The following is a 10,695-nucleotide window of genomic DNA, read 5'->3' as shown; positions in this document are numbered from 1 at the left end:
ACAACTTGATTTCTTTATTGCACTTTTCACTTACTCTTAAAGGGAGTAGAAATTCCTACTTGTGATCCTGGAAGCTCATCATCCCCTGCTGTCAGGATCAATGTCAGAATCCTTTCCCTCCATCCTCTAAGTTAAGTCAGGTGATCCTTCCTCTTGCTCACTTCCTTCGTGATAAACCATCTCCCCGCAATTCAGAAACTTGCTTGTTTCAAGGATCATTAATTTTTATTGATGAGAAACATTTTGCAGATATAAAAATATAATTTTCTTATTTATAAGACATTTTCAGTTTTTAAGAATTTTCTTTTCACAGATTAAAGCTCCTGACATTCTCGTTTAGGAAAATAGTTGTCTGTCAATCATAAGGATTCCACCCTTTTCCAAAGATGAATCGATTGATCATGTCAAAAGATCTCAGAGGCTGATCCAAGGGTAAAATGTGTCCTCCACCTCGAACAATTACCTTCAAGAAGAAAGACAAGAAAACTTGAAATTTAAAGAAGCAGATATTCTAAGTAAATGAAAAGTTTTAATTTGGATCAGAGTGTTTAAATTCTCTATAAAATCCAGAAGAGGGCTGGGATGTGGCTCAGTGGTACAGCACTTGCCTTGTACTGGCAAGACCCCAAAAAGAAATACAAATGTGAGAACATATTCCACCAATCTGAGTTTTTGGATATGCTGATCATCTTATTTCTGATAGTTTTAATAATAATAGGTAACTTAAAGGTAGGAATTTTTTTTAAATTGTGTAATGATTTGATTTGTATGAAATTGTGTTCATCTTTCATCTGTATAAGATTTGAGGATTACCTCTCTTCTTCCTCTTGGGAGTGATATGCCTGCCCCCAGGTCCCCTCATTTGGAGGTACTTTGCTGTAAGTCTCACCTTTTGGGGCCTTGGAGGTGGGGAGTTCCACCCCAGGCCAGGTCAGCCTGCAACGGGGTACAATGCCTGCCCAATGCCACCCTCCAGATAGCCAGCCCCACTGGCCCTCACACTGAGTGGCACCTATCTTTCTAGCTTCTTATCAATCATAAAGAGTGTATTTGGATTCTCTTTAAAAAGTAACAAGAAATCCTTGACACCTGAAAAAAAGTCATTTTTTTTTCTTTTTTAGCAGCAGTTAGAACATTATTTTCCCACAATATCATACTAGGAAATTTTCAAATATACAGCAAATTTGAAAATAAAATTTCATATACCCATTACTTAGATTCCCTCATTATTATTAATGTGTTTTTGTTTTTGTTTGATACCAGGGATTGAACCCAGGGGCACTTAACCACTGAGCCATATCCCTAGCCATTTTTTATATTTTATTTTGAGACAGGATCTCACTGAGTTGCTTAGGGCCTCACTAAGTTGCTGAGGGGGGCTTTGAACTTTGGATCCTCCTGCCTCAGCCTCCTGAGCCGCTGGGATTACAGGTGTTCACACCCAGCAATACTATTCATTTTATTTCACATATGGGTGCCTCCATCCATCCCACTATGCATCCATTTATCCACCTAATCTTTTGACACATTTCAAAGTAACCCCCCTGAAGATTTCAGCATCACATCCTTAACTGGAGCTCAGTGTGTTTATACATTTTCTTCTTTTGCATAAAGTCAAGGTGTGATGAATGTGCTGTCCTAAGTGTAGGACATTCTCGTTTAGGAAAATAGTTGTCTATTTTCTACAATAGACTCATCCGTTGGACCAGTGTGTGCACCTGTGTCGCCCAAGCCCTCACCAGGCTGTATGAAGCATTCTGCTAGCATTTCTAGTTGAGGTGAGTTCAAGTGGATGTGAGCCCTTGAACTGGGCTCTATGTCGACAGAAAAAGTCTTGTTGGCCTCTGCACTCATTGGGCATCCAGTGTGGGTAAATATCTCAAGCAGAGGGCAACAGGAAGCCTCCAGAAAGACTGACACTGAGTGTTTGGAGGCCACTTCTGGGAGAGATCAATATGGCCTGAGTGCTCTGTCACACGTGGGCAATGGAGAGAAGTTCCTAGTAGATCAAGGGAATACACCTAGGCAATAAGGGATCACTGCAGAAACTTCTAGTTGTCAAATTATAATCAGCTTGTAAAGACCACCTTCACAAGGCCCTTCCCAAGAGTCTGGGTTCTTTTACATGCATCAATATAAGGGATCTGAGGCAGAAAAAAAATAGTATATTTATTACATGAAAATATCTCCAACTCTCAACACTTATCTTCTCACAATCTTGCTAAGAGGTAAGTTGGGATCAACGTTATAAGAAAAAAATCTTGCCCTGCTGCTCACAGTTATCCATATATAATTGCAGATAGCACCATTTACAGAAGCGTGGAGGTGGTGTGGCTGTTTGGGGCTTTTGAGATGGTTTGTCAGAGTCATGTACTTGTAAGATAACTAGCTACAACCCTGACATCTGATACAAATACCATTGCTTTAAGTCAGATCACCGTACCTGCACAATGATTCTTCATGTTCGAACTGAACCCTGCAGCTTAGTCACAGAAGTTCAGTGCCCATTTCCTAACAGCCCTCTAATGGAGGCAGATACCACTTTTAGCTGTGGGATGGGCTGGTCCCTGCTTCTACACAGGAACACTTCTGCCATATGCTCACTAGCCCTGTGGTCATTGATACCCTACTGCAAGGATCATGGATCCATCCACCATTTGTGACCATGTTTGCATCTGGAGAACTAAGATGTGCCATGTTTTGTCACAGACCAAAAGTAAACATACTTGTGACAAGAGACCCTCAGGTAACTCTAGAGTGAAACCTTTGCTTCCCCACAACCCTAGGCTAGAATTTTCTTTCTGCAGATTCTCATCCAAGCTTTCAGCCAGGGGAGGAGCTGATGAGGGATTTCTGTGCAGTTTCAGCTTGGCTGAGGATACTTAATGAGTCATTTGTGTGACAAAATACAGCTGCTTCAACTAGAAATGAGTTTGGCAGCAATGGTCTGGAACAGCAATAAACCAAGTACTCAAGAGCTAAAGGTCATCCTGCCTCCAAAATCAGAACTATGGCTAATGAGGGATAACGCAGTGCTTTATAGTCAGGGCTCAGAAGTCAGAGTGCAGGAGCACGACAAGAGGGTACAGCAAGCTGTGTGACCTTGGGCGAGTAACTTAACCAGCCTCCATTTCTTTGTACAATTGGGACAATGCTAAGAACTGCATTCCAACAATTCTGAAGCAATGCTGATGCGGCTGGCCTTAAGACTAGCTGAAGAGAAACCCCAGAGAACTGTTGCTGTTCTGTGGTGACAGGGGACTCGCTGATCCCACCAAGGGAGGAGATAAGCTGAATGTTATCAAGCCTCCTCATGCGGTCCCCTTAGTTCATTCATTCTGCCTGGGCGTCCACTCCTGTCTCGATTCACACCTCCCGGGACATGCCTGTGACGTCTGTGATGATCGGGTGGAGAAGGCTAGCGAAGGAGGGTGGGGTCATCGTGTTTTCCCAGTGGCTTGCCTGCACTAGCTCTGACTGCCATCTGCCATCTGCAAGGACCCAGTGACACGGGAAATGGCCTCATCAGGTCAGAAAGTGAAGCTCCTTTAGAAAGAAAGGCTGTTCACCGCCTCCAATTCCCAAGCACGCACGTTCCCAAGCTGAGACCCAAACAGCATTTTACCAACATTAGCCTCGAAAAAAATAAATTTCTGAGTGAGGAACCATAACCCACTCGGTTGTCTATTTCCAAGCCTCACCACTCCCAAACCAAGGACACAAAGCACTCGGCAGCTTTCGGAGGTGTGTGACAAACATGGCAGGGTCGAGATTGAGAAATTTAATTGTGACAAGACTCATCTCAAGGCTTTCTGGATGGAAATCCTCTCGTCACCAGAAACTATGCAATGTGGGTGCTGCTAAACTCATGAGTTCCAGATGTTTCTGGGGGTCACAAATGTGTCATGAATCAAAAAAAAAAAAAAAAGGTTATGCAAACACATAAACCTTCAAGCCGTTTCATTTTTTAGAAAACGATCACTAATTCCCCCAGGATCTAGAGGTGCAGGCTTGGTGTAAAGGCTTCCCAGATGTGCCTTTCAAGATGGAGGATTCGAAGTTCACATTGTCCTTGCTGATGCAGACTTGTCAGGGGGCCCTGGCAGGGAGTCTTGGAAGAGAAGGTCCTTGGATAGGTGGGGTAGGGATGGAAGGATGCCCCGCAGAGATGAGGAACCCATTGCAAACTCAGAGGGCGGGATACTGCATGCACCAGCAGCAGGCTGTGAGTGTCTGTGTTCTTGAAGGAGTGGAGGGAAAACAGAAGGAGCTGAACCCTCAGACACAGGGGGACCAAGGACACCTTTTTGACAACCAGGGTGAGGGGAGAGCTGATCCCTACAGGCTGTGTGTGTGTGTGTGTGTGTGTGTGTGTGTGTGTGTGTGATAAAAAATACACTTAGCATAACATTTTTAACTATATTATAGTGCACAATCCGGTAGCATTTAGTACATTCACAATGTTGTGCAACATCGCCCCTACCCAGTTACAAAATGTTTTCATCAACCCAAAGAAAACCTTCCCTGTTAGCAATATCCTGTCTCCCAACTCCCACAACCACTGATCTGCTTTCTGTCTGGATAAATCTTTCTCTTCTGGATCCGAGAGGGTTTTGAGTAGTGCTAACCTCAGATATGCATTACAGAAGTTACTTAATATGTAATGAGGAGGCTGATTTAGAAGGGAGTGATACTAGGGCAAGACCGAGACCACCAGAACAGGGAGACTCCACCACATTAATGTTGACAGCAGCTCAATTCATTATCGCTAAGCTATGGAACCAACCTAGGTGCCCTTCAACAGATGAATGGATAAAGAAAATGTGGTACTTATACACAATGGAGTATCAGCCATAAAGAAGAATGAGATTATAGCATTTGCCGGTAAATGGATGGATCTGGAGGCTATCATGCTAAGTGAAATAAGCCAATCCCCCAAAACCAAAGGCCAAATGTTCTTTCTGATATGTGGATGCTAACACACTGTAAGGGCATGCCCACATGGGGTGGTGGGGTTGGTGGAAGAATAGAAGTTCACTGGATTAGACAAAGGGAATGAAAGGAAGGGAAGGGGGTTAGGAATTGGAAAGACAGTAGAATGAATCAGACATGACTTTCCTATGTTTATATATGAATACACGACCAGTGTTACTACACATCACATACAACCACAAGAATGGGAAGCTATACTCCAGGTATATATGTTAAAATACACTTTAGTAGCATGTATATCTAAAAAGAACAACAAAAAAGAACAGAGAGAGGTGATGTAGGCTCCTGACAGAGAGGGATAAGCAGCTGTGGTAGAACCAATAAAATTAGAGATCAATCAGAAATATAGATTTAATGAGAACCCTCTGCTACCTTTCCATCTCAGGCTTCTGACATGAGTAGATTTGCAAAGAGTGTGCTATTAAGCAGAGCAGAAGAAAGACAGCCATGGGAGGTACAATATATAGGTTTACGATTCCTGATTTCCACTATGGAATGATGTGTAAGCTCAAGAGAATCTTGATACTCGCACTTTCTGATTTATCCTAAAACTCTTTTTCTGTTTTAATTCCACGCTGCATTTATTTAAACTTGCTTTTTAGCTTTCAGCTTTTAGTATTACTAATTGATAGTAGAAATAAATGAATATGCACTGAAATAAAATATATTTTAAAAGAAAGGGTAATTGGAAATGAGAATCAAAAACTAGCCAAAGCTTGTTAGCAGACATCTGTTAACAAAGAACGAGGCAAAAATAAATCGGAGACCAAGGCAGAATTGCTCCAGCAATGCACAGGGACAACTATCCTCGGGCTTTCCCACCGTGCACTTGTAGCCTAGCTGGTGATTATCAAATAGAAGGCAGAAAGAGGCTTCTAGGTGCTTCAGGAGGCCCAAGTGCTGCCGTCCTTGTGGTACGCTTTCCTGGTGTAGCCCAGAGAGACCTTTGGTGCTTCTTGATTCAGTCCAAAAGGGCTTCCTGTATGTACCATCTTATTACCAGTTGCAACAGTATTATAATTCAGGATTTCTACTTCTTTATAGTAGCCTGTACCAAACTAACCTCACATTACTGAAAAACAACAGAAGCTGAATTAAAAAGAAAAGAATGCTTTTTAGAGAGCAACCAAGATTTGAGAGGCCAAAATCACAGAGAGAATTGCAGAGAAGTGAGCCTTACATCTAGTGCTGCCTTCCCTTTGAGAAATTCACTGATTTCGAAGATTCCTGACCAAGAAGCCAAGCAACAAGTGACAGATTAAAGAATAAAATGCTAAGGAGAACTTTCAGCAGCATTATGGTACTTGAGGGACCAAAAAAACAAAACAAAGAAAACTCCCAAAGAAAAGAAAATTTGGACCTGCAGACCCGGGAAGGCCAGCTGACACGGGAAGACACCACAAGCTTTCGTTCAGGTCCCTGAGAGCCAACACCCTATCAGTGATGGAGAACCAGAAATAGGTGAGCCTCATAGACTTTAAAACCCAGCACTCAAGATCCTCTCAGGCCCTGCCTGAATGAAGGTGCTCTGTCCCTACTCTCACTGCCTTCCAGAAGAAATTAAATTCTCTTCAGGAAGAGATAAGGCCTTTCTTCAGACACTTTGTCCAGCATTCAATAAAATCTAGTAGATGTGCCAAAAGACATAATCAAATCAAAGGGTTTTTCCCTTCAGCTACTGGAGTTACCAGGTATAGATTTTTAAATAACTGTGAACAAAACATTCAAGAAGATAAGTGGGGGGGGGGGGTAGAGAATTCACCAGAGAATTAGAAAATATAAAAAAGAACCAAATGGAAATTCTAGAACCAAAAGGTCATTCATTGCTAATTGAAGTGAAGAACTCCATAGAGAGTTTTGCAGTAGATCAGATACAGTAGAAGAAAAAATACGTGAACTGGAAGTTCATATTTTCTAGATCTGACAAAAATATCCAGACAGAAGCATGGAGAATACAACAATGAAAAATTCAGAAAAGAGAAGGAAAAACTTGAAACTACAAAACATCTCATTTACATTGACCTGAAGTCCTAGAATAAAATAAGGTAGGAATGGGGCAAAAGTAGTAGCAACATTTACAAATGCTGACAGAGCAATTTCCAAAATTGAGCAAAGTCATTCAGCCACAGTTCGGGAAGCTCAGTGAATCCTAAACAGGATAAACAAAAGGAAAGCTTACTGCATTTAAACACACAATGGTACATTGCTGAAAACAAAGACAGCATCTTATAAGCTGTCATGGGAAAAGAAGTTGACTACTCAACAAACAGAAACAAAGAAAATTTGAAGACAGTATAATGATATTACTGTGTGGGAGGAAGAAATTTGGGCTGGTGCTCCAGAGCATGGACTCAGGATGAAGCAGATCTGGTTTGAGTCCATCTCTGGGACTTTGCCATAACTGCTTCTATTTTTCCTCATTTGTAAAATGGAGATAAGATTTAAGGTGACCAGTCATCTCAATTTGCCCTGGACAAATGGGTTTCTAGAAATTCAAAGTTTTCAGTACTAAGAGTTAAAAAAAAAAAAAAAAGAACTGGGTAATCTGGATTGGTTGGTGACTCTAACAACATTTAATTTTCTTCCAGGATTCAAAGAGACAATGCATATGAAGCATTACATGGCGCTTAGTCCCCAAATATGTACTAACTTTGTGCCATAAGTTAATAGAGGCAAATAGTAAGCATTAAGCCAACCATCCCTGCACTATTATCTGAGTTTTTATGGTCAAAAGAACATTTTTTCCTTTAATTAGTGGAGTAAGAGCAGACATTAAAACGGTAATAAGTATGACATTCATTACTGTATTTTTTTTTTCAGGAAAAAAACGATTATAATGCATTCTTCAGGAAGGGCAACATTTATCTCCCAGGTTTCTTTGATTTCCATATTGTGAGTCCTTCCTTCCCACGGGAAAGGTCCCAATTAAAGTAGGAAAGCAGCTTGAATGAGATGGAATCTCCAACCATATTCTCGACGTAATTGTACCTACAGAGTTTTACCTTGAGACTTGCCAACAATCATGATCCAGCCCATTCTCCTCCTCACCCTTCTCCCCCTGTCACCACACACAGTGCCAAACGCCCTCTGCTCCCTCACAGAAATGTCAGGCAGGCAAGACCTCACTTGTCTCGCCTCAAGAGCAGAAAGCTGTCCTTTCTTTCTCCCCTTTTAGGAACCCACTTTATAACACAGGATTTGATGCAATTAAAAAGTAATTGAGACTTCCCTTCCTCATTTGGTCATCCTGAGTCCAGGTTTTATACTTGATACCCACAGGAGGATTAAAAAGCACAATTCAGTTCATTATTTACCCTTCCCCAGTATCTCGCTTTGGGATCTAAGCTTGTAGTTTCTTTTGGAGGAGAGAATGAGAGCGGGGGAGGAGAGGGCAGAGGTTACAGCAATCAATTCTCTCTGCCGGGGTGCTGCAAGGACTTGGCTCCTGGCTCTGAGCCTTTGGGTATCATGGAACAAGAGCCAGCCAACCTGCTGAAGTTGTACTTCCTGCAAACAGCCATGCAGGAAAGTTCTGGCAGTGGTGTGCTGGAGTTCTCTCTCTCGCAGGATCATAAAGGACGATTGCACACACTGCTGCTTGACTCCACAAAAACTAGTGTCGAAGTGTTAGCTTGAAAATGGTCAAGGTGAGAGTATTTACACCTGAAGCTGACAAACAGTTCAAATCCGTGTCTCTGGCAAACAGTACAAATCCTTCAGGCCACTGGTTCTGAAATTTTGTCTCTCCAAAGACAGTTGAAATGTTCTGGCGCTGTTCCTCCTTTTCAAGATAAACCCCAGGGTTATAGTTCGGTTATGAAACCTCCCCCAAAGACCCAGGTATTGAAAGCTTGGTCGCCAGCCTGTAGTTCTATTGGGAGTAGTGAAACTTTGGGAAGGTTGGACCTAGTCAAGGAAGACATGCCCTACAAGGAGATAATGGGACCCTAGACCCTTCCTGTCTCTTTCCTTCTGCTTCCCAGCTACCATGAGGTGAGCAGCTTTGCTTCACCATGTACTTCCTGTCATGATGTGCTGCCTCAGCACAGGCTCCAAAACAATAGGCTGACTATGAACAGAAAGCCTGGAAAGTTGGGCCACAGTAAACCTTTCCTCTTGTTAAGTTGATTATCTCAGGTATTTTGTCATAGCGTTGGAAAGCTTCCATTCCACCAAGAAATATCGGTAGAAATGGATAGACTATTGTGGTAGAGCAAAATGGGAACTTAACAATTGAAGAGCTGACAGGCTGTGGTTTTTACACACTGACACACAGAAGCTCTGCTTACTGACATTTAACTATAGAGACTAGCAGTGGTTAAAAGGCACCTATAACAGATAACCATGGTAGCAGAAGTAGTAAACAATTTGGCAGAGACAGAACAATCCCCCTTTAGGTTTAATGAAGTAAAAGTCCCTAAGCCAAATGAGCTAAGAGTCCCTAGGCTGTTGATAAGTTGTACCCATATAAAGAATGTAAGATGTACACTCTAATAGAATTGCACCAACTCTCTTGCCTTGATGTATCCCAAACTTACTTATGTATAATAGTAAAAGCCCTGCTGTGCTCAGGGCTCAGACTTTGGGAATTATCCCTCTTGGACATGGCACCACTAATAAATTGTTGCTTCCAGATCTCGATGTCCTGACCCTCACTTTCTGCTACACTATAAGGTCCCTAAATTATCTGAAACTGTGGCTCAGGGAATCAGGCCAGATTTCAAATAATGGCAGAAAGGTGAGGAAGGCCTGTCACCTGCTTCCATTCCTGCCTACACCCCATCCCCACCCTGAGTTCTGGTATAATTGGCAATGACAATGTTTCAAGACCATGCCATCTCCTGCACAAGATCCTTCTATTTGTATCAAAGCATGCTGAGGTGCTCCACAGCTAGTCTGTTCAGGAAAACTCCAGAGGAGACAAGGTATTTGGATTCAACTGTATTACTGACCCATTGCTGAAAGGGCCTCCAAAACCACTAAATGTTCCCAGGTCCAGGAATTTAGAATACAGACCAGGCCTAATGGCAAGACATCTTCATGAAGGCAGTTGATGGAATAAAACAGGACACACACTCTTTACTGCCAAACCAAAATCGGTGCCAGCTAACGAAAGGGCGATGTTTGAACACGAGTTTACAACTTTACATTGCTCCTTCCCACCTCCCAGGTCTCTGTTCCACTCCACTCTCTACCTTATTTATTTACCTTTTGGCTCTGTTGAACATTTCCACAAGTGATTTTGTGAATCTTTGGTTACACTTTCAGACTAAAACAACAAAAAGTTACTGTTTAAAAAGCAAACCCCTGTTCTCTTTTGTTCCAAAAATACCATTAATTTTTAAAACCTATTCTCCATGGGTGGATAATTCTTTAAATTTTAGACTTCTTAGCATTTACTCACTTTCCATTTAATGAAATGGTTCTCTTTTAAATTTCAATAGATTATTAAAAACCACTCAACAGCTAAGAGAAAATTATGCATTGTTGCCTAGCTGTTATACTTCAATAAATAGATCTGCTAGCCAATTTATATTTTAAATAATACAATAAATTAGCTCACAGAGTATTAACTAAGTGCATATTTGGGTAGCTTAATTTAGAAGCATTCTTCTTATGCTAATTGGTCTTCTCTAATGAAATAGAACCACATGAACTAAGAAAGACTCCTGGCAAATAATCAGAGTAAAATTTGGAGTTGCT

General features: G+C 41.7%; 1 protein-coding gene across 1 annotated transcript in view; it reads right to left on the bottom strand.

The window, feature by feature from the left end:
- Window positions 1-355: 355 nt before the first annotated feature.
- CPVL (carboxypeptidase vitellogenic like) overlaps window positions 356-10,695 on the bottom strand; it is a gene marked incomplete at both ends in the record, with an annotated part of 126,950 nt that continues 116,610 nt past the window's right edge. Inside the window, one exon of the mRNA XM_081288182.1 lies at window positions 356-463. Within this exon, the coding sequence (XP_081144308.1) occupies window positions 356-463 (108 nt within the window). The remainder of the gene's footprint in view (window positions 464-10,695) is intronic.

Source organism: Spermophilus citellus, assembly GCF_964194105.1.
Source record: "Spermophilus citellus genome assembly, chromosome: 3".
NCBI classification, from domain to species: Eukaryota; Metazoa; Chordata; class Mammalia; order Rodentia; family Sciuridae; genus Spermophilus; species Spermophilus citellus.
Note: the sequence above shows the minus strand (reverse complement) of the source record. Positions and strands in the feature narration are given on the sequence as shown.